We start from the raw sequence: 24,282 nt of genomic DNA on the forward strand, positions 1-24,282 counted from the left end.
CTTTCTGATAACATTTTCATAATTAAAAGATAAAATCTGGATGTATGGCTACAAAACATTCCATATTTATTGCTCTGTTTCTTGTGATTTTTCAAAGCTGGGACACCAGACATACACAAGAATGTGCAACAGGTACCCAGATGGACAGTCTCCTGTTTCCCGTCTGCTATTTTGCACTGTGCAAATCCCCTACATGGCGTGCACGCAAGGAGAGGAAAAACAACAGTCACCCACCGTGCTAGATTTAAAAGCATTTAATGACATCGCATATATTTAACAGATAGGGCAAAAGTTGAGAGGTACAGGTCATACGACTGAGCACCGGGCCTGAGTGACCAACCTCCTTGTCAGGCCCAGCCTCTGGAGTTCATTCCTATCAATGCCATTTTGATTGTGCAGTAAGATGAAAATTTGTCATTATAATTGTTACAGTGACAGAGAAATGCACACTATGTATCAAAGAGCAAGGTAATGAAGCAAATTATAACACAGTGTGGTAACGCACAAGCAAGTAACCATTACGGTAACATGACTTTGTCCAGTAAATGCCTCGGTTCCACTTGTACACTTACCAATGATTTAAAGGGTTTATTATACATCTAGTTTTATTATACTTTGTACTAGAATTATCTCAAACATACAATATAATGTATTTCAGCAAAAAAAATTGAAATTACAGATTATTTAAAACAGTATCAGTTTTCTATTCCTTCTTGTATCCCGACATTCTTAACTGCTGTCCAGGTTGATGCAGGAAAGCTGCATGTTGTGTGTTAGTAAGTGATGCCAGGTACAAGTGGCTTGGTCTGTAGAGTTAACAGTGGGGCTGCACTGTGGCTGCAGCGAGATCATCACACACAATCTGTTTAATCCAGGTTAGACCCATCATGGGCACTTCTAATAGTCAAACCACTGGGAGTAAATGGGAGAGAATGGTGTTGGGACATTGGTACGGTCTGTGGCGAGCACAGGAAATATTCTTTAAGCACCGCTGCCTTGCATACCAACAGCACTGGAGGCGGGTTATTTCCAACACAGCCTCACAAAATTGAGGAACAGTTTAAATACTGAGATCTAATCTATATAATTTCGTTAAAAAAAAAATCTGGTCTTCCCTCTGCACCTCAAACTTTTGTTAACTTGGAGATAAAGTGTTTAGGTTGTATTTTTCCCCACCCTCCCCGAGAAATGCTCTATAAATTAAAAGAAAAAAAATCAACCACATGGAGAAACATTTAGGCACAGAGAGTAATGTGTTGGTTCTGAGCTTGCATGCTGGAATTTCACTGAAAAGGTAAGAAGAGAAGGGCAGGAAGTGACAGAAAGGAGTTCACTTCTTTTTGCCAAAAAGGCTGAACCTCTTTTCTTTGTCTTTCTCTTTGTCCTTCTCCCGTTTGCCGGGACTGGACTCGCTGGTGATGGTGACGACGCTGGTGGGCAGGGTCTGAGCCCGGCTGGATGCTGGCGTGCTCTGGGTGCTGGCGGACACCTCGTGTTTATCAGAGGAGATGGCAGAGGAGATGGCCTGGATCCATGTGTTCATTTCCTCCTGGAAAAAGGAGGGGGAACACAGGTGAGACTCATCTAAGTTGGATGGACACGAGATACTCTCACTCCGCCTGGGTGACCGTCTGAGCTGCTGTGGGTTGGAAAACTTAGGAATAGCATGTCTGCCTGAGAAGGGACAGTGGCTCTCTAACAAACGCCTGAATTCAGTTGACAGTACCTGAAGGTCTCCACTGTAGTATATGGTCCTACAAATGTGACGAGCTGGAAGACTGCCCTATAGCACGGGGGTCAGGTCCTACCCTACAAAGTGCTTTTTCTTTTTTGAAATAGAAATCTATTTGATATACCACACTGTGTAAACTTAACAGAAGTTGCTTTGTTTGAATTTAACGCGCTACGCATGTTTTCTCATCGGCTGACCATACAGCCAAGCGATGGTTGGTTACAAGAGGTACAGTGCAGTGGGCACAGAGGGGAGGCTCCTAGCTGGGCTGTGGGCTCCACCCCAGTTTGGAGACCACCTCCCTGTGTGTCACCCACAGTTCTCTTCCACAAACTTCAAGAGACCCTGCGCTAGCTTTCCTGCCAGGGTAGGAGAACAATGAGATGACATTTACTGCCCCTGACAGACACAGGAGAACAGAAAACCTTCCAGCGTCTGTGACTGTGGAGACCAGAGGACAGATGCCACCGCTGATCATCACTTATGTGAAGAGCACCATATATAATGCTCATCAGGCCACAAACACTTGTAAACTTGCATTTGAAAAAAAAAAAAAAGAATCTTAAAAACTTACATCATCTTTGGCTTGGAAGAGGTACTCATTGCCGTCATTTAGTCTGTAATTTGAAAGAAGAAAGTCAGTCACAGTATCACTTAAGGGAAAAAAACCCTTAACTCTCACATCCTCTGTGGGACACAGGAATCACACTAGAAATGCCCGTCGGAACCCTGCACACATCACTCAATGTGTTCGGGCCTGCATGGGATCGGCAGCCACCCCCGGACATCAAAAGGCCATATAATTGGGCCAATATACACAAGTGACTTGTGTGTTTCAATCACTGCATGTGTGCTAAGTTGCTTCAGCCGTGTGTGACTCTTTGTGACCCCATGGACTGTAGCCCTCCAGGCTGCTCCTCTATTCATGGGATTCTCCAAGCAAGAATAGTGGAGTGAGTTGCCGTTTCTTCCTGACCCAGGGATCGAACCCACGTCTCTTAGGTCTCCTGGCAGGCGGGTTCTTTTTTTTTTTTTTAAGGTGGGTTCTTTACCACTAATGCCACCTGGGAAGCTCGTTTCATTCACTGGAAGGATCAAAAATGTTCCAAATGTATCTATACCTGATTTGTTGTGGCAAAGACCACCTGGATGGACTGATCACTGCTCTAAACTGAATGCAAGAGAAAGCTCTTTGAAAATCATAAGCCCTTTTGAAATCTTGCCACTGAGCTTACATGCCCCACAGTAACAAATACCAGACTTTCTGAACTGACAGAAAGTCACAGAAAAGGTCTCCTAGATTTCTCTTCTTACATACATCTCAGAACCGAAGAAACTGCCCTGGTGAGGCCATTGCTGTGACACAGAGGGGACTGGCTGGGAGGGCTGCGTCAAGAGGAAGGGGGCATTACTGGTGTGGGAGTCGGGTGCTCTCTGCCAACGTCCCAACCCTCTGACACTGTGTCAGGGAAGCACAGAGGGAGGCAGCCAGGGAGCCTGGCTGTCTGTGCCGGATGTTACGGTATGTAAAGTGTCCCAAGGCCGGACCTGCCTTCTGTGTGCACCAAGAGCTCAAGAAATCACACTGCCTGAATTGCTCTCATTTGTGGTCCTTGGCCTCGTCCAGCTGGCGTGAGACACACCCGTAACCAAGGACCAAAGCTTTCCAGATCCCAGAGCAACAGATCAGATTAGTATCATCCTAACTACAACATTTTCACTTTTTATGTTTTTATTAAAAAAACTTGATTTTTCTGCCCATTTCCAAGGATAAGCAGAATTTTTGAGCTTGGATCCACTCCTGGGGGAGTCGAATGTATTCTACAGGGTAGAGACACGTGGACTGGATGGTTCCAGAGGCGTCTGGAACATCCACTGGGTGAGTCAGGGGAGCACGGGGCCCCCTCCTTCCTGTTTGTCTCCATCCAGCTCTTGAATGACTCAGTTGACCTGTCTCCAGAAAAGTCACGAGCAAAGAAGAGCATGTCCTAGGACTGGATTAGCTGCACGATGGGGAAACTATCTTTCTAAGTGCCCCTTAAACTGTGAGATGTGACGAGCTCACCCTGTCTTAGAAATACTAAGCTCCAGCTGATAAGAAATGAAAGCTCTTTTTCTGCAGTGTTTAGCTGCGCCGTTCACCACAGAGATGCCGGGGACCCTAACTGAGATGTGTGCCTATCCCGTCTGTCACTCTGTTGGTAACTTTTTAAACGGTAGAGGAGACGAACCAACTGATCACAGCATCTAAGAAAACCAATGCCTGGAGTGAAAATCAACACCCCCCCGCCCCCTCTCTGTAACTCTTACCTGAGCTTGAACACGTGCTTCTTCTTCTTGTAATCAAGGGCCACTTCACAGATGGCTTCTTTCAAACTCACAGGGACCTCGCTGTGGTAGGGGATTCCTGAAGCAGCCGTCTTTGCGTCTTTGTAGAAACCCATTTCTTGGTTATTTATGACACAATAAACATTGTGCCAGGACCTGAGCCATAAGGAAAGGCATGACAAGGTTTGCTTTGAGCCACACCCCCTTAAAGAACTGACAGTCCGTTTAATACAAAAATGGTCCCCACACAACATGGCACGATCCTGTTATAATAAAAGCCCTTTCTAAATTGTTAAAAATAAACAATGCAGCAAAATTCCTCTGCAGACTCCCAAGACAAAACCATATGTTGCTACAATGGCAGGTTTTGAAGGATCCTTTTTGCTCTGACTTTGAAGAAAAACACAGTGCCCTCTTCTATTAAATAAAGAGACTCTCAGCTCTGACTAGAAAGCTTTTTGTGGGTGTTTGATACCCTCTCATGGTAATGGGGTACAGGCAAGGCTCCTTATTGGAAACATGCCTGTCCTTAAGTAGCTGTTCAATCTCAGCTTCATTCTGTAATGTGGCCTGGCAACCTGACAGGGAAGCAGAGTCAGGGCCATGAGCACGTATGGTGCACTGGCTGAGTTAGAAACAGGCAGCCTTCCTCCTCCCAGGACATGACAAACTGCCCTAAGACACTGCTTTTTATCAGAAGACACTTTACTGCCACCTTCCTGTAGTAACAAATCAATTATACTGTTCTCAGTGTGGACGGCAGCTCTCAGATGGGATTCCCTTATACAGTGTACAACCTGTACAACTGTACGTGGTGGGTCCCAGGCAGTTTGTTTAATGGTTAAGCACACAGGCTGTGGAGTCAGATAGTTTTACTAGGGTGTGCCAGCTGTGCCATTTACGAGGGTATTACCCAGGGTGAGCTTTCTTAACCTCCCAGAGCCTCAGTTATGAACATAATAAAAGTAGGGCTATTGGGAGATAATCAGTATAAAGACTGCTAGGAGAAAAGGTGACTTACACAACCCACATTAAGCAACCCACTTAACCCACAAGGAGGAAAAATAACAGTGAAATCACTTCACTCTAGGGAAGACTCCTCCCTCTCAATCTAGTGGCATTCCTTCTCAGGCCTTCTAAGGCCTCTTCTTGCTGTTCTCTCACACACTTAACTCTTCCTTGTCTTTCTTGGTGAATAAAAGCACTCTACTCCCACTTCCCAAGAAGGATGTGATGCCCAAGAAGCTACAGAACCAACCAGACACACAAACAACACTCCCCTCTCAACCAACAGCTGTCCACCTCCACCTCTAAGGGGCTGACTTCCCCTAGGACTGCCGGCCTCTGTGCTGTTACCTGCTCGAGGCCTTCTTATTGTGGGCCTCCCACTCATGCTTCCGGTTCAGGAAGCCTTCCATCTGGGCCGAGGGTGTCTCCTGGGTCCTGGCTGGCAAGGTGGCGGCACTCTGGGCTGGGAGAGCAGTCTTGGCTTTGCGATCAGAGGTAGGGGAGGGGATGGGGCTGGACTCTTTCGAGCTCGTCCTCTGTTCTGCAGCGCCGTTGACCATTTCGCTGGTGTCCACTGTTTCTGCCATCTAGGGACAGCGGAGAGGCCATTCAGCTAACCCCGTGAGCCCTGGGGGGGACCACATACGCTCTGACTCGCACACGTGGCTGTGTATAAATGCCTGGCACAGATCGAGGCAGTACAGTAAAACCATTGCACATCCCACAAAGCCAGCTGGACACCAAGGACATTAGAAGGTGGGGGTGGATTAATACCCGCCCATTTACGGGGAGATGAGAAAAGCGAAATGCCAGGATGAGTTTTACTGCACTCTGCTCCTCTGATCAATCCATTTTCTCTAATAGAACTCAGATCATTTCCTCTTACGGTTACGTTAAAACGAAAGGACAACAGTAACAATCACACGTATTAAATATGAAAGAGCGGACGTTATACAGCAGCCACCTTACAACCAAGGACGCCACCAGAAGGGCTGGAAGTTGAAGCGAAAGGGCATTCACAAACAGATGGATAGACAACTCTATCAGAGCTACACGGCATTCCCCCAGAGTCAGACAAAAAAGACCTTCAGTTTCTGAAAATGCTCTCCAGCTCCCCTCCCCGCCCACCTCCCCAAACATGGTCATAAACACATGCAGAAATTAAGACAGCAATCATGCACTTCATGTCTACCATCCCTGTTAGACTTTGGAACTTAAGAGCTGGAAGGAAATGAGGCAAGTCAACGAACATCAATGTAACCACGTCTGCCGAAGTTGTATCGTGAGTGGGTTGTAGTTTGTGTTAAAGGAGCTGGAAAAGCCAATCACAGTCACTCAACACCACACGGCTATTTACCCCCAAACAAAGACAGAACCAGGGCCTTCCCCATCACGTGCTGGTTGATCACGGTGCCTTGCTGCACTGAGACGAGGAAGCCCAGCCAGCCAGGCTTCCAGCAGCTCTGACCCTTCAGGCTGGAGTCGTCTTCGGGAGTTGTTCCTTCCCAAGCTCATTGCTATGGTAACCCTCATGGCTTTTCGGCTTGGGAAATGCAGTAGGGTCTCCATTCATTATCGCTTTCAGCCTGTGTGCCATCAACTGTGTACCATGAACTGTAGCGGGCCCCTGGCTGATACACCCAGGGTGTGGGATTAGCGAGTTACTAAAGCTGGGTGTGGCTGACGCTTTAGTGGATTACAGACAACCTGCACCCCTTGTACACGGACAGACATGGAGGTGTCAATGGCACGCTCATTAGATAACGTCCCCCACCACTGCTGCCCAGAACCAAGTGACACCAAATTAGCAGCAACAACCTCAACAGGATCAATGGGAGACTGGCCACCACTGCTTGAACATCAGATATGTCAACTCTCGGAAACTGGGTGTCTCTGCTGGGTCTTAACTAAGTGACAGGGCAGGAGTCAAGTTTATATTCTGTCTAAACAAACTATCACTGTCAGCATCGGAGTTTAGGGTGGGGCCAGAGGTGAGGCACTTGAAGGGTGTTTGTGATTAGACTTCTTTATCCACACAGCAATGTGGAAACAGGATCGTGAGGGCAGAGAGGCACGGGTGAGGAGATGCATGGTGATTATCCTGGCCCTGCAAGTGACAGCCTGCAGACCTGTGCTTATAAGCAATGGGCTATTTAAGTATTTCTCTTGCCTTTCACTTTTAAAGGCGAGACAGAGGGGAAATAATGACCAAACAATAAAACACCCCTGAGTCGAAAGAAAGTGAGTGGACTTTAAAGCTGACTAGTCTGTTTTGGTATGAGATTTCAAGAGACTTCTAGTGGGGAGGAAGTATGAGATTGGTCTGGAAGGCCTGTGTCAGGCATGAGTCCAAGGAGACATGGGGTTAGTGTGGACAGAAACCAGGTTAAAAAAAAAATTAGTGCTGCAGGTGTGACTCAAATACTGTAAGCGACAGCAATGACCTGGACAGCGGAATGTTTACTGGGAAAGGGCTAAAATTTCTCATACTTGGTCAGACTCCAAAGCAGGTGAAGGCCAGGGGAAGCCTCAGCTGGGGGAAATTCTGCAGCAAAAATTTTTTTCTTTAGAGTTAGAAGGAAAGAGAAAACCCCAAACCAGTATGCAGAGATAATTAATGTTTATGCAAATGAATCACTAATCAAGAAAACAAGAAAAATAAAAGGAACAAAATGAATTTTAATGGACATGTGCTTAAGCATGCCAACAGACAACACGCAACTAGAGACAAACATCAAAAGCAAATCATAGTGCTGTGACCAAACAGTGGGTCCCTGTGGATCCCCCTACCCCCACCCAACATTGCTTCTCTTTAGCAATTAGTCCAGAGTGCTTTAGTGGCTGGATACACCTGAGATAGTTCAATCAGAAGGTGAACATAAACGCAACGTGACAACTAGCAGCACATGGAATGCCTGATTGGTTTTCTAAGTGCACGAAGCAACACTATTGTCAAAAGGTCATTAACTTGAGTCTCTGCACTGTAACTCAGAAGAATGAAAAGAGCTTTTCTTTTTCTGATACAATCCAATTACAACTAAAAATTTGTTCTGGCAAGCTACAATTTAAAAATCTAGATTAAAAATAGGCATGAGAACAAATGCCAAAAACATCATAGCACTCCTTCTCTCTACGCTTATGTGGCATTTTTTTTTTGGTCTTCTGAATACAAAAGGCATAAAATTGGGTATTAGTCCTACTGATACAAAATTTAAACATATATATATGGACACATCACATATATACATAGAGAGCAATGACACATTCTAGTTGGAGCCAGGAACTGGGCTCCCTAATGACCCAGTGAAGGGGTCATTCCCTAATGAAGCAGTATTTTTTTCTAAAATGAATTTTGGTATGTTTTAAGGCAGAGACCCAACAATGGTGCATACTACTCCCAGAACATAAGAAGCTTGGCATCTATCTATATATCCATCTACAGCTGCAAGTAGATAGATATGTACATAGAAATAAGGAAAACACAAACAAGATGCTATATGATGTTATCCTGACAAAAGAAAAAAAAGACATGCATCATGAAATGAAAAGACAAATTAGACTTAACTCATGGAGAACACATATCAAAACAGGTCTTCTAATTCCGCTAACATCTAAATATGGCAAATGAGTAAGTAAATGTCTCACACAGCTTTCATGTAATATGGACCTGGTTTGGTTTTGCCTTTATCGGTACCAGGAAATCATCTCTTTCTTTAGCTTTTATTCCTAAGGAATAGAATTTCTGATAAAACATTTCAATCCCTGCTGGTGGTCTGATAAACAATATCCTAAAAGACTCCTTATTAGAGAGTGCCACAAAAAGTCGTAAGAAAATGAAAAATGAACTGGAAGATCCATACGAGACACACAACGGAATTTCTGTCTAAAGAGACACTGAAAGAACTTCTGGAGCCTGAAGGCAGGCAATGGCTCCTGGGGTGGTCTCCCAAGTGCATCATTCAAGTAATCAGGGTGAACCAGCATGGCTTTTGTTCCACTGGTTGGAAAAATTTAACCAGTTTGACACCCTGAAGTCATCAACTAGATGGAAAGGCATGGAAGTCTGGCTGGGCAGGCTTCCCAAACATGCCGAGAAGTGCTGCCTCATCTGCCAGGATCCACGCCCCAGCAGCACTGATGGTGACCCAGATGGAGGTGGAGGCCCCTGACTCCTGAGCCCAGCTGTGTTAACTGCTGTAAGCGAGCCTACCACTCTCAGCTCGGGACTTGGCAGAAAAAAATAGAGGAACTGGTTTGTAAAAAGGTAATAAATGAATGATCTGAGGGTCTCAAAACCATTCAGATTCTGCACCTAAAACAGCTTCAACTCTTTTGTATTGTTTCTCAATAAATGACTGCATTCTTCATGGAATGTTACACAGCTGACCTTAGGTTTTAATCTTAGTACCGGAGGCCTCCCTCCTCATCCACCAGTCTTCCTAGTTCCTGGTGACCTGCCGCAGGTTAATAACATCTGTGAAGGGGGCTGTGTATGGTGCAGGACTGCACCCTGTTAGTACAACTGGATGTGCCGTACCTGTCGATTCTAGCTTTCTTCTTCATTTTGCTGTGATCTCATTTAATTTCAATTACTCACGTAAGGCTTTTGCTGCAACATCTTAATAAAGTAAAAAGCTCACGATAAATAAACAAAAATTATGTAGGCTGCTTTCAGGCAATGGAGCATCCATCAGTTAAAAGACTCAAATAAACATGAATTAAATGCAAACAAATATGAAACCAAGGAAGACTACGAATTCAGTAAAATTTTTAACACTGTGGGTGAAGTGGACGCCAAAAGGTCAAACCAATGGTATTTGGAAAGAGTGGTTCTTGACAAACAGTAGTGAACTTCACAGTCCAGACCACGGTTGGTCACTGGCTGTCCGTCTGCTATTAAAGTTTTTGTAGTTTTGGTAGGTTTGAGAGCGGTAACTAACCCGTGGAGATCCCTGTTCAGCCGGCAAACCATTCTGGGAAACTTGGTCTCCTTTTGAAGTATCCCTGTTGGGAAAAAAGGGAAGAAAAGGTGGAGGAGAGGAGAGGAGGAAACAGGGAAGGAGGGAAGGTAGGGAAGAAGAAAAGAGGAGAAAGAGAAGAGTAAGGCAGGATGGGGGAGAACACAGGCCAACTTTATTAGAGCCTCTCTCTCAGAAAAACATAAACAGCCCTCTTTTACATAATGGGATTTCTTTCTAAAAACTTTCAAGTGTTTCAAATGGACTCTAGATAGAGAGTGAGACCTCAGGCATCAGTGCCCATAGAGGTGGCATTAGTTGTCACGGAGCTTTAACCACAGCAAAATACTCAGCCTTTCAGAAACAGAGAGTAGTTTCTGCCCTTTGTTTGAACTCACCCAGAACTTTCTGAAAGCATCACTGTGCAGTCACTGGCCTGAAACCCAGGTGGTTCATTCCATCCATTTACTCCTGGGGAAGTTGTGTGTGTGTGTACACACGTGTGCACAGCAGAGAGAGTGCTGTCTACACTCCACTTTCTATGCCAACACAGCAATATCACTGTGGACAAGTCAGTGTCCTCAAATGTGACTGCATGACGGGTCTACGCTGTCTGCAGAATGACTGGCAGGAAGGGCACAGTGCAGCACAGGCTCAGAAACGAGCTTCCTCAACCCCACTTGTCACTGAGGCTGGGTGCAGGCAGGCGGGCTGCCGGTGACTCACCACTGCTGCTGGGACTCAGTCTCCTCGGAAACCTTCGTGCTCGGCTCGGGGGAGGGCGGCCGCCTCTTCCTCTCCTCTTCCTCTTGCTGTCTGCGCACTTCCAGTAGCTCCAACTGAGGGAGAACACCGTGATGTCCGGCAGAGCCCCAAACTCTGCCTCTTTTAAGGAAACGGTTCCAGGTGAGCCCTATTTGAGTGTTCTACATTGGATCACACAGGACGACCTGGAGCTCTGACATCCTAAGCAAAAGCTCATTAAGGTCACAGGAACTGAGGCTACAACAGCGAGCCACAGGAAACCAAGGTCTGCGTGATGAAGCAGACCCACTGTACGGGCTGGCAGGATCCCTGGAGTTGTGTGTGGCACTGGGACATTGAGTTTAATTGCTACATGAACTCTGCAAGCCTTGAATTCACTGAGGAAGAAAGCAGCTGAGTGGGAAGGTCCATTCCGGACTTCCCATCAGAGCTCAAACACCACAAAGTCAGCACTGCAGTAACTCCCAACGAGGCTTCTTGGGCTGCGATGGGAATTGGGTTTAGCTAAACCCCAATAACACATTTTAAAAAAGCCACAAACTAGTCCAACTGAAACTAACCCATTTCATGAGCAGTGAGTACCACAGCATTCCACTTTAGCACAGAAGTATACATGTATAGTTGAGAAGCCCAGAATCGTAAGAAGAACATCATTTCTGTACAGCATAAAGAATCAGCTTTCCACTGGCAGTGCAAGTGTCTTGGGAGAGAGATCACCAGTGAGCAAGTCCTGTTCTAAAGCCTTCATTTTGGCAGAAGAGATCATCAGGACTGGGGAGAGCCTGGTGGTCTAGGATAAGCTACTCCTGCCTGATGGGAATTCCAATTCTGAAATCTGAAGATAACTGTATGGCTACGATCCCTAGGAACCACAGCTTCTATGAGATATAGAAAAAAAAAACAAAACAGATCAAAAGAGGAAAGCAAATCCCAATCAATCAATGCCCAGACAGCAAATGATCACAGATCTCCATGCCCAGGAAGTGACTGAGGGGGCAGCTGCCCTGGGCCATCTCCTCAGGTCCTGTACCAAGAGAAACATCAAGTCCAGGAAGACCCTTCATGCTTTTAAGAACAGAGCAATGACATGAGCTCCCAGGTCTAGGTGAGCGGGAAGCACCACAGAGCACGCCGGCTCCCAGTGGTCACTCACCGTCGTCAGTCTTTCCAGGGCAGAGAACCTCTCGTCCCAGGTCGCTGCAGACTTTTCAAAAGCCTCATGGCGCTTGATGAGCTTCTCAACCTCGTCCACGCTCTGGCCTATCTCTCGGCTGGACAGGTAGGGCTCCTGCCCGAGCAGCCAGGCCTCGGCCACACTGGCATCCCTTGAGAACTGATGGACCTCTAAGACTGCACAGGAGAGCAGAGAGTGAGAATGTGGGCAGGTGACTGGGCAGCTGGGGTGGTGCTGCCCTCTAGTGGCAGCTGCCTGCACAAGCTGCCTAGTCTAGTCCAGACCTGCTCTGTCCACATAACATCAGGGGAGCTACACATTGCGACTTCTACTAGCCACATTAAAAACAGGTGAAATTAATTTTAGAAGGACATTTTAGACAACTTGATATATCAAAGTGCTATTTCAACATGTAATCAGTGAAAAAAAAGAAACATTACGGAGCTATGTTACATCTTCTTTCTTCTGTACTTGAAATTTTATACTTAGAGCACATCTCAATTTGGACCAGCACAGTACAGGTTCTAAACAGCCCCATGAGAACAGTTGCTGCCACAAGACCATGTAGGACCAGAATATACGCTCTGCTCACTCAGCCCGACTACAGTGAAGTAAGCTTTGGAGCCCTGCAGGAATTCACAACCTATGTTCAACCAGACGACCCTGATGGAGCAGCCATTCACCGATCACACTCTCTGGGTTGGAAGTGCTATGTTTTACTTTGGGGGTTGAAAGGGAGGGAAGGGTCTGGGAGCCCTACACAAAATGGAGATGGTATGGGCTAAAGGGCTTCTGCTTTATCCATTCTGTCCTCCACTTGAGAAAACACAGCGTGGCCTCCACCTACTGCACTGTGAGAAGGCAGGTCAGATCCTGCTCTGTCTGCGCTGGGGCTGACTGGCACTTTCACTACACACTAAGCAGCAGTGCCTGGGGTCATTCAGGTAAGAAAAACACTGCGGGCAGCGTCGGCGTCACCCTGGTGGCCCCCAACGCTGCACCACACGAGGGACTCTTCACCTCATCAGGACTGCTCAGCACACAGCCTGGTGCCTAGCTCACAGTGCAGGGTGTACCCTGGGCTTTGCTGAACTGAAATGAACCTGCCCAGGGAGTGGGCGAAATTAACAGACCAAATTCTCACCCAGAGAATGGTCAGGAGTGGGACTTCTTGAGCTGAGGCACTCAAGAAATGAGGCCTAACATTTTTTAGAAAAGGACCTTCGGATTCTGCTTCTAGAAAGCACTTCTGGTACCTGAGAGTAAGACTGAAGCCTGGAGCCCCAAGCACAGAATGGCAGAATACAGTAAATACGGTAAATGATGCTTCAGTTGGACTACCTTTGGTGTTCATAAATACTACTCCCAATACTGTATGTTACAAATTCTGTTAGCTCACATATTCTCCTATAAAATGAGACTAAAATAGAACCTACCTCAGAAGATTATTGTGGAAAGTAAATAAAGAAAAAACATATAGAATACTTAAGAATAATGCCTGCTTCACTGACAATTCTTTATCATTGTTAGCTTTCATTAAGACCTAACCAAGCCAACTTTCCATCTTCTTGACTCTGCAATAACAATTCTTCCTAAAGGTAACTGGGGGGTGAGGGGGGTCTCTTTACTGCACTCCCCCAGAGGGGATGCCCATCCTGTGGTCCCCATGCTGTTCCTGCACACCTAGACATGACTCACAGCACTGAGGTCAATCATGGGAATGAAAGACAACGAAGGTGACACAGGGAACAATTTAAAAATACTTATTAGCATGAAAGAGTTAAATAAGATATTAAAAAACAAACATTCAGAGAGGCTCCAAAAATCAGTAAGAGATAACACTGTATCAAACCAATAAAAGCAGGTAAATAAACTCGCTTGCTTTCAGTGGGGACCCAGAAAGAGCAGAGAAATTTGGTATATCCTTACTCAGTCTTAACCATTCCCATCGGTCTTCCCACTTGTCAATCATTTCTTTTCTCTTTTCTGTCAACTGCAGTAACTTCTCCTTGATCTGTGAGAAAAGAAGAACCCCAGGGACATCTTAATAGACTGGACCACATCCTCCTAGTCTGCCCCTTGATGGGTCACTTTATGTATGAAAAACACATTTTACATAGAGATCACCACTAACGTAGGAAAGATCTGAGAACCACTCAGTCCATCTGTGTGCCAGGAGAGGACAGAAAAGCATGGCAACGCTCCTTCCGGAGGGTGCTGGGAAGAAGGCCAAACTCCACCCGAAGTTGCTCTGTTGTGAGGTGGCCAACAACGTATCAAGCCCTCTCCAGACACCAGGGCTCCCGGGTTGCACACATGCAGGAAGAGAGAGGCAGTGACAGGGCCAGGCCCCAAGCTCTCGGAGGGCACGTCCGAGCCCTAGAGGGGGCCTCCCGCTGACAGCCACTTACCTCTGTATCACCAGCATCCTAACTTGACTTAGCAACCATGCACTAAAGAGCAAATTGGTCTAGGGCATAGGGGACAGAGAAGGGTGTCACCCATGCAGAGGGCCAATGGAGGAGGTGAGAGAGAACAAACCCTCAGCCATGGTCCTTGAAAACTGTCTTCTGGGCCACAGACTGATTGGTTTTAGACCTACAGTCTTGCCTAAATGCCTTATTGTAACACACAAGAAAGAAGCAAGCAGTTTTGAAATACATATAAACATGTGCTTATGTATGTATGAATGCAAACACAGATTTCTCTCTGTGTGTAAATATATATGCATACACATACATATGTACAACACATACATACACACCCGAGAGAGGCATTCTACATCTGAACACCAGCTGCACTCCTGGGCCCCTGGGCCCCGAAGCAAAGCAGCACATACCTCCTCAGATGCATAGTGCTTCCTTGCCAGCAGGGATTTCCCCAGTTCAATGCAGGTCGTAAAACTGTCATTACGAGCGTCGATTTCAGCTTTGATACCTTGATGATTATTCATCAACAGTTCAACAGACGACACATCCCTAAAATTATACAAACAATACTTTCTTTATGAGACCGAGCTTTTCAAATGCTCGTGCAGGTTTCTAAACACGTAATTACTCTGATGGAAACTGACAGCACGGTGTCTGATTCACAGTCTGCGCCCAGGTTGGGTCACAGAGCTGCAGCATAGAGGAGTATTTCAGGGCCAGCTTTGTGGCCTGCCCACTTTTCTCTGCATGTGTTTGTGCTATAGTCATTCTTCTCAGTGTTGACCAGAAAAACCACTGGATCTCTGTTCAAACTTCTAGTTTAAAATCCAGTTCATTCCTCTTCAAGAAGGTTCAGAGGAGTAACAGGCATCCCCAATCATGCCCTACTGAGCTGCCAAAGGTTCAGGACGTGTTTCAAAGAGCAGTAAATACTGTCTCCTTATTTAGACATGAAGACAGAGCAGAAATCAATGACGCCATGAAGACTTCTCATCCATCAAAACCTACTGACTGGGAAGTCATGACCAGGGGAAACGTAACTGCTTCATACATGTAATAACCATATTTCTCCTCTTGGGGTACAGTCCCTTTCTCAATTATGGTGGGGGCTAGAGCCAGCAGGGGTGAACAGGAGGTTGTGGACGTGCCTGTCTGCTCATCTACAAGCTTCTTTTCACTGCTCTGCATGAAACATGGCCAAAGAGAAGATACAGGACAAATACTAAATACAAATCCCAGGACCCCAGTAGAGCAGATGTGGAGGGACAGAGGTACCTTTAGTAATGTGCATAAGAAAGGACAGACTATTTTAACCTAACAGACCCAGAAAAGCCATCTTGTTCCAGGGGTAACAATCACTAATCAGACCCAAGATCCATAGCTGCTGTGAGGCATGAGGCCCACAGATGAGGGTGGGAGGGCCCGGTTGAGCGTGGACCCCGGGGACAGGGTCGGGGAGAACCAGGAAGGGCTCCACAGGGCTCCTGATGACACTGGACGCCTCCTTCCCTGACAACTGCGTGCAGAGTGAAACAGTGGTGCCCCCCTCACCCCAGGGCCCTTTCCCGCCCTTCCTCTGGACAGGAGGCTCTGGGGCAAGGCTCTGGTCAGAGAGGCAGGCAGCATTACCGGGGCTTCTCCTGGGCTTCGATCTGCCGGATGACATCCTCCATCCACAGCATGAGATCGCGCACCATGCTGAAGAAGCGGAACTTGTCTCCCGTGTCCACCAGCCGCACCCTGCGGCCTTCGCAGGCGTCCAGCAGGGCCTTCCACGCTTCCAGCACCTCGTTCTCCCGTTTTTGGATGTCGTCGGCCTTGTCGCCCGCGTAGGCTGCCTGGAGGCGGGCCGCGTCTTCCTGCAGCTGCCGCACCTGTGAAGCCGCCGGGAGGTGAGCCGGGCCACAGCTGGCCTCTGAGCTACCACCCCCACTGCCCACTGCCTCTACGCACTGTCCCAGCCAGTGACAGAGCCCTGCTCAGGAAAGGCCCTTGGAGGCGGCCCGGTGGGCGAAGCTGGCACAGAAACACATGGCACGCCTCCACATACCCAAAAATAAATACCTAATTTGCTCCTGCACGGTATAGAAGGTGTTCTTTATCACAAATGAGAAACTGCCAAGAACAACTCATTTTGAAAACACCTTTTCCATTGCTACGTGATGCTGCTGCACACATATCACCTGTAAGAGCTCCCACAACAGAATATTCCAACTTGAAAAACAAAAATGCCACACTCAACGTAGTTGGAAAAAATAAAAACTGATGCCAAAGAAGATAAAATCTTAACAGCCAAATTTCAACAGAAAGCTTTGGAGAACAAGAATGAAAATGAGTCTTATTGAGAAGATGCTACCTGGAGATACTGTAATTTGTCATCTCTCATTTGGCAAAAATGGAAGCTTCATGATGTCTATCCCAGAGAGCTGACTCACCGCTAATGGGACAAACAGCTTACAGCTCCTACAGAAGGCACAAGCAGTACACACTGGAACCACAAACGTGTGTGCCTTTTGATTTTATGATTCCATTTGGTGGAATTTATCCTACATATACTTTTACACTTTTAGGAAATGATATACATGTAAGGTTATTTATCATCACAGTGTCTGTAATTATGTCAATAGTAATTATATAATTCAAATTCTTATTGAGAAGGTCCTTAATTTGTAAATGTGTATGAGTGCATCTGGTTTATTTATTTTAATCATCGAGGATGGTCATCCAACAGTGTCTGCAAATGTGGTAAACAGGCTCCCAGGCAGGCATGATAAAGAAAGGGGACAGGCTCTAGGAAAAGTGCTCCAAGATGATGGGGCTATGCAGAAAAAGCAAAGCATACAGAGTGTGCAGAGTATCAACTTTCTGTGTAAAAAGAGGAAAAAACAACAAAAGGCTTTCATGTTTTTGTTGGGGGTGGTAGGGATGAGGATACATCATTACAAGAGAAACTCATAACCACGGCTTATCTGATATCCAAAAACTACCCTCTCTTATGTTTTATATAAAGTACATAATAGTAATGCCGTGTATGTGATTTGATTTCCATATCCTAGGAGTCTTCTGTAAATATTCTGCAATTATGGCTCAGGTATACACTCACATGACAATAAGCAAGTTCCTAGGGAGCCATTTGAATAGATAATGTTCTGTGTGTGTGCGTGCACGTGTGTGTTCGTGTCCAGTCGTGTCGACTCTTTGTGACCCCATGGACTGTAGCCTGCCAGATTCCTCTGTCCATAGGATTCTCCTGATAAGAATACTGGAGTGGGTCCTTTTCCAAGGGATCTTTCCAACTCAGGACTGAACCCCTATTTTGCATCTCCTATATTTACAGACAAATTCTTTACTACTAGTGCCACCTGGGGAGTCCAGTCTCCTGTGTGGCTAACCTAATCTTTCCAAATAAGTAAAGAAAAAACCAAAAAAACAACCTTTTCCTATGCCTCTACTTGTTTTTAACTTGTTCTCACAACAAGAAAACAAGATGGACGAGGACAGCAACAGTAGGATGTGCACGAGAATGAACTACTGTCTGAGGAGTCCCTGCAGAGCATCCTCGAGCTCCCTCAGCCCTCTGCTCCCCCGCAGGATGGAGGATGGGGGTGGTCAGCTGGCCCCAAACTCTGCCGGCTTCTGGAGTCCGCCCACAAGCCCTCCCTTCTGCTCTGGTTCTGCTGTTAGTGCACGAGGGGTGGTGCACACACACCTCTGTAGCTGAAATGGCCTGGCCCATCAGGTATGGAGAGGTGTACACCATCAGGCTCGACAGGGTAGATTCCTGCCCTGGGTGTTCCTGGACTCGCAGTGGGCTCCCTCATCTCTCTGAGCCTCACATGGTGAAGGAATTTAATGAAACAATGAGAGCGCAACTCCCCATTTCTGGAGTCTCTTGAAGTTCTAACAGTAAATGATTTTATAGGTGCAGAGGAAAGACCTGCTGCTAGTAAGCCTTCTAGGTACTGCGGAAGTTCTCTGAAGCTTCTTAGAAATGGTAACAATAATTAAAGAACATTCATTCTGGGAGTTAGTGAAGGACAGGGAAGCCTAGCGTGCTGTAGTCCATGGGGTCAATAAGAGTCGGATACAACTGAGCGACTAAACAACAACAAATAGAGTTCTTGCTATGGCATATGCCCTGTACACGCTGTAATCGTTAATGCATTAGGCAACTCAAGGTTAGGGAGGAAACTAAACTCCCAGCGATAGTGAGGCAGGCTCAATTCAGGCCTGGGCCTGACCTTCTCTGGTGGCCTTGCTCCAAGCACACAACAGATCAGACTGCATTCAGGATCCTGACATGCTCACATGGTACTCCAGGACCTTTTACGGGAAGCTGATGAACTTTTGAACAGGGAGACTGCCAGCTCTGAAGCAAAGACTGGAAACCCTCACACTGCACGGTGGGCTCTTTTAAATTCTGCCTGATGCAGACCCTCAGCCACTCCACATATTTCTTTTAAATATTCCCTCCACATCTTCCACCTCTTTGATGGACATGGTAAAGCCGTTTAATCTGAGTGGAGCTGCACCTGTGACCTACCTTTCCTTCTATAAGGAGCAGATTAAGGGGAAGAGAATGGCAGTAAGGGTGGTCCCTCCATAGAGCAATCCCCAGAGCACACCAAAGGAGGCGGACACACTAGGTTTCAGGGGCTGGCAGAACCTGGGCTGCCTGTCTGTGTCGAGATTTGTTGGCACACAGACACGCCCTTCATTTTCAGATTGTCCATGGCTGCTTTATGCTGCAGTGGCAGAGCAGAGTAGTTGTAATGGACTGTATCTCCCACAAAAGCCAAAAATATGGACCATCTGAGCTTCTACAGAAGAAGTCTGCTGACCCCTGTACTAGAACACTGATGCGCTTCCAAAAGACAGAAACAAATCCTCTGATGTCCTCAGGGCTGGTATCTTTAATAAAACAGACTTCTCTAAGATCATGAAATTTAAGGGGAAAAAACATATAATTTATTTTTCATCTAACAGATATAAGACTGAGCAGGAAACTGCAGAAATGAGTATATGAACTAGAAAGTGACTACACTACAGATCCTTGCTGTTATATTGTTATCACTTTATCAGAAATCTTTTAAACAAAGCCTGAGTGTTAACCACTCTATGAGAGGGGAAAGGGCCAGGCACACTACAACGTTAGAATCTTGTTTTCTCTATTCTCCAACACATAACTCAGACTCCGGTTGATGCAAAATAATAAGGTATAGTTTTGGAAATTATTCTGAATGGATGTGCTCAGTCATGTCTGATTCTTTGTGACCCTATGGACTGTAGCCTGCCAGGCTCTTCGGTTTGTGCAATTTTCCAGGCAAGAACACTGGAGGGGGTTGCCATGCCCTTCTCCAGGGAATCTTCCGACCCAGGGATTGAACCCATGTCTCCTATGTCTCCTGCGTTGGCAGATGGGTTCTTTACCACTAGCACCACCTGGGAAGCTGACTCTGGATGGACATGCCAACAGAATTTAAATTTTTGAGAAGGTCCATAACCTGTAAATGTGTGTGTGCAGCTGGTTTACTATCTTAATCATGATGACAGATATCCGACAGTGTCTCCAAATGGGACAGAGATCACTATGGACTGGTTAAGTTCTCCTAAATTGAGCGTTAAAACAATGTCTAACGTATGTGTGCACACATACGTGCATTTAATTTGGGCCATTCTCTGAGGCATGCTTGAGGAGCCAAGGAGTGGAGAGAGAGGTTGAGAGGGGCACAAAGACGCTGTATGGAAAGAGAACCTCCCACCAGCCCAGGGTGGCGCCCCGCCTACCTGAGTGCCCAGGGCCTGGATGTCGTGCTCAAAGGTGGTGTGCATTCTCTGTAAGGTCTCCACTGTGTTCTGATCTCTCCCGAGCTCCTCGGGGAGTTTCTTGTGTTTGTCCTGGATGCGCCCGAAGATCTCCTTGGCGTCATGGTAAAACTTGTGCAGTTCATAGGAGGCAGCAAGGATCTGTGTTCTGGTGTCAATGAGCTCCAGGAGGTCGGCCCAGGCCTCATTGAGCCCATCCTTCCACTCAGCGATAGTAGCAGCATCTGAATGTCCAGAGTTGATGAGCTCGTCTGCCATGTGGTTGACTGTGTCCACACGTTCCTGCCCAATGTTCCCCGTGTCCCGGGCAAACTCTCGGAATCGCTCTTGGAGCATCTGAAATGAGGATGGGCATAAAGAAACCAGTGAGACCACCATAAACACATCATTTACTGATCACTCGAACACCCTGTGGGAAAAAACACCTGACTTAACAGATGTCAGATCCAAAGCCTCATGTCAATCAAGCTTCCTTCTCACTAATGGCAGCAGAGAAAGGCACAGCTCCACCTCCTCTGACCAGAGGAACAGGCACAGAGATTCAAACACAACAACTTCCAAGCTGCTCGATGATCAAAGTGCTCAGCTGAAATGAAACCCCATGACCTCTGACTCGAGTCTGGGGTGTTTCCTCTGCTCACAGACAGGGAATGCAAAGGGCCTTCCACAGCCCACCCTGTGCTGTACGCCCACCCGAGTTCTGCTTGTGTTACTTGCCGTGACGTGCTCGTAGTCCTGGCCCAGCTCATGTGACCCCGCGACCACCTCCCTCTCAGCGATCCACTGCTCCAGGTCGTCCACCTCGCGGTTGAGTTGGAACAGCCGGTGTCTCTCATCCAGCTTGCCCCGCCTCTCCTCAGCCAGGTCCTTGAGGCCTGCATACAGCTTGTCCACCTTGGACTGCCGCATGCTGATACGTTCACTGAGGGGAGTGAGATAGCGTGAGGTGGGGCGGGGGGAGGGGGGGTGGACTTTAAATACCACATTTTCTTCAGGGAGATAGCAAATGAGGGCAAATGCCAGGAGGTCACATTACACAAAATTTCTCGAAGGAATCTGAAGGTCAACTCAGCCCAAAAAATAAAAGTCAACTTTGACCTCAACTTCAGGTAATAGAACGCCAACATGTAACAAAACATAGTCATTAAGGACAAAGGCCACCCTGACTGTGATGATGGAGGGCGGGGAGAGAAATCGAAATGCTCTACACTGATGGCTCTGAACGTCAGGATTTCCTTTGACGTAAAAAAATTATTAGCCTAGGATGCAGGAGCTGTCCTCCGTTCTCAGGGCCACATTGCCAAAGGAACAGACCATTCCCGTCTGCATGCATTTGACCTTCTCTGGGCTGTATGCTCTTCCCTGCCAGGAAGGCGGACCCTGCTGCTCCCATTTCCTGGGTCCTGGGGGAGCAGCATCCACCCTGCCACCCTGCTTCTACTTCTAACTTCTCTCAGAAGGACAGCCTTCCAGCAGATAAGTGGTCAGACAAGGACTTACTGATGCCCAGTCTTGGAGATGAGGAAGGCCACCTTCCTGAAAGAGCCCCATCCCAAGACAGCCAAGGACCTCACCTCCAACTTGCCTTGGTTAATGCCCAAAGCCGATCCTTGTCCGAGACACAAAAGGCAGTTCGAGAGAAAGCCTAAAATGACTACCGCTGCAGTGAGCGTGTCAGTTTGGTATGTAACAGGGCAGGGTGCCACACACTTTTTTCTTATTCCTGAGGCATTATCAAGACTCAAAATAAAAGGGTTAAGAGTGGCATCATTTCATTCTCTTGGAAGCTCTTTTATTTCACAACCCCACATATCCTTATCCATCGCTCTACCATGGGATTCCCTGGTAGGAATCCACGTTCATGAAGCAGCACGCACCTTTCAGGATGGCTGTCGGCCACCAGGGCCCGGCTGGTCTTGGAGAGCTGGTGCACTGTCTCTGCGTAGTCCTCCACAGCTTGTTCCAGAATCTGGTGCTTCTTCAACATGGAGACGGCGCTCTGCTCATCCTGTACAGACAGGGGACCGTCACACCCACAGCCGCCCCCATCCCCAAATCCAAACTACCTGAAAGCAGACCAGCTGACTGCACAGCAGGGGGGCGGGAGAAAGACTTGGCAGAAGGGAAAAAAGCCACAAGTGCGATATGGGCAGCGGAGTCTGGAGAGTTTCAGGAGTGGCAAGGTGGACTGGGCTGCGGGAGCCTCTGAAAGGTGGCCATGAAGGTGGTGCAGTGACGAGGACCCTCTGACATGTGAGGTGAAGCCCAGGCAAACCAAGTGTGTCTTGGCTGGAAAAACTCTCCACATCTAACAAATGTAGATGACAGCATTCTGGTTGGAGTGTGATACGGAAAGTATTTCAAATACTTTTAAACTGTCTCAAAAGCATCCAGTATATTGTAAAAGACAAACTTTGGCAAATTTCTGTTTAAAAAAGGGGAGAGCAGATAAATACCATGATTCAGAGAAGGAAATTCTTTACCAAGGGGCAAATAGCCAGGTTCTAGTCACCTATGTGTGCCATGCTGCCCCCGTAAACAAGGCAACAATCAGACGTCGCACAAGGATGCCACCCCCAGCAACACAAGCTTCAGGTCTGAGTCAGAGGCTCCCCGGGCGCAGGGACAGGGCGCAGGGGTGGGCTCAGCCTCTTTCCTCACCTTGGCCTTCTCCTCGGACATCATGTACAGCTCCTGCTCGCTCATCCACGCCTCAGCCTCGGCCGCATCGAAGTAGTACTGCTGGGCCCTGTGCGCCTCCTCCAGCCGCCGGTGCCGCTTCTCAGTCTCCTCGATGAGGAGGCCCCACAGCTGCTTCAGGTCGGCCAGTCTCTGCCGGATGGCCTCGGCGTTGAGGCTGCTGTCAGTGATGATGTTCTGGCTCCTCTCAAAGATGTCGTCGATGCGAGGCTGGTGCCCCTGGATCTCCTTCTGGAGGGTCTGTGCGATTGGGGAGCACACACCCAAAGCTCACTGAGCCACAGCAGCACGCTGCTTGTGCCAGGCCCTGAGGCCAAGGAGAACCTGCCCGTCCTCTGAGCTCCCCCTTCTCTGCCTCCTACCGTGGAGCTCGCCCCAGCAGACACACTTACCTGATTTTTCTTTATTAACAGCTGCACAGTCTGAAGGTTGTGGCCATGATCCGTGGAGGTTGCCAAAGGCATCCTCTCTCCAACCCACAACTGGAAGGAATTGTAAACAGGTGGTCAGGGCCACTCAAAAAGAACAAATATTTGATGTAGACAAGGGCGGGAGGGGAGAGCAAGGAGGCCAGTATGGGAGAGGAAGCATGTTCAACCCTAGTGGGGGATGAACAACAAGATCCTACAGTGCAGCCCAGGGAACTACATTTAATATCCTGTGACAAACCATAAGGGGAAAGAATATATATATATATCTGTAAGTCAGTCACTTTGCTGTACAGCAGAAATACAACATTGTAAATCAATTATACTTTAATAAGAATTTTTAAAAAAAGAAGAAATAAACAATTGTCCCATTGGGAGGGGCGGCCCAGGCAGCCTGGCCTTCTTCTCCAATGAAGGGTACAGGCTAGTCTTCCAGACCTTACTTTTATCCACAATGCCAGACTCTCCAGGAATCCCCATTACTTGTTAAAATGATTGTTCTGGGGCATTAAAGCCCTCAGTTTACCCTTAGAAAACTAGACAGAAATCCGGAGGTGTATTTTGTGTGGACACACGGTGCAGGACTGTGACAGCTCAGCCCACCCAGGGACTGAGGCGGGTCAGGTACAGCAGTGGGAACCCGGGCTGCAAGCCGGCCATGTGAGGAGGCACTCACGATCTCATCCTCCACGTCCCGGTTGAACTGATGGATCTCCTTGGAGGCCAGCAGGTTCTGCTTCCTCTCATTGAGGGGCTCCAGCAGCTCCATGAACTTGGTCTGCACGGTGAGGCGCTTGCTGTCCACCTCGTCCGTGCTCTTCCCCTCCTGGCTCAGGGCCTGCGCCTGGCTCTGGAGCTCTTCTATCTCCTTCTTCCGCACCTCCATCTGATTCTCCAGCATCTGAAGATGGAAGACACACCCACCTTCACACCC

General features: G+C 47.4%; 1 protein-coding gene across 5 annotated transcripts in view; it reads right to left on the minus strand.

Annotated features, from left to right (window-relative positions):
* Nucleotides 1–239: 239 nt before the first annotated feature.
* Nucleotides 240–24,282, minus strand: part of SPTBN1 (spectrin beta, non-erythrocytic 1) — a 209,918-nt gene continuing 185,875 nt past the window's right edge. For all 5 annotated transcript variants that reach the window (XM_069583334.1, XM_069583331.1, XM_069583333.1 and 2 more), the window contains 16 exons: nt 24,025–24,249; nt 23,313–23,402; nt 22,882–23,160; nt 22,098–22,228; nt 20,938–21,142; nt 20,182–20,556; nt 16,024–16,268; nt 14,805–14,943; nt 13,895–13,979; nt 11,945–12,141; nt 10,753–10,865; nt 10,009–10,072; nt 5,417–5,655; nt 4,043–4,216; nt 2,307–2,349; nt 240–1,549 (listed from right to left, as the gene is read on the minus strand). In XM_069583334.1, coding sequence (XP_069439435.1) covers nt 1,331–1,549; nt 2,307–2,349; nt 4,043–4,216; nt 5,417–5,655; nt 10,009–10,072; nt 10,753–10,865; nt 11,945–12,141; nt 13,895–13,979; nt 14,805–14,943; nt 16,024–16,268; nt 20,182–20,556; nt 20,938–21,142; nt 22,098–22,228; nt 22,882–23,160; nt 23,313–23,402; nt 24,025–24,249 — 2,823 coding nt within the window. In that variant the 3' untranslated portion in view covers nt 240–1,330. The remainder of the gene's footprint in view (nt 1,550–2,306; nt 2,350–4,042; nt 4,217–5,416; nt 5,656–10,008; nt 10,073–10,752; nt 10,866–11,944; nt 12,142–13,894; nt 13,980–14,804; nt 14,944–16,023; nt 16,269–20,181; nt 20,557–20,937; nt 21,143–22,097; nt 22,229–22,881; nt 23,161–23,312; nt 23,403–24,024; nt 24,250–24,282) is intronic.

This window comes from Ovis canadensis, chromosome 3 (genome assembly GCF_042477335.2).
Source record: "Ovis canadensis isolate MfBH-ARS-UI-01 breed Bighorn chromosome 3, ARS-UI_OviCan_v2, whole genome shotgun sequence".
NCBI lineage: Eukaryota > Metazoa > Chordata > Mammalia > Artiodactyla > Bovidae > Ovis > Ovis canadensis.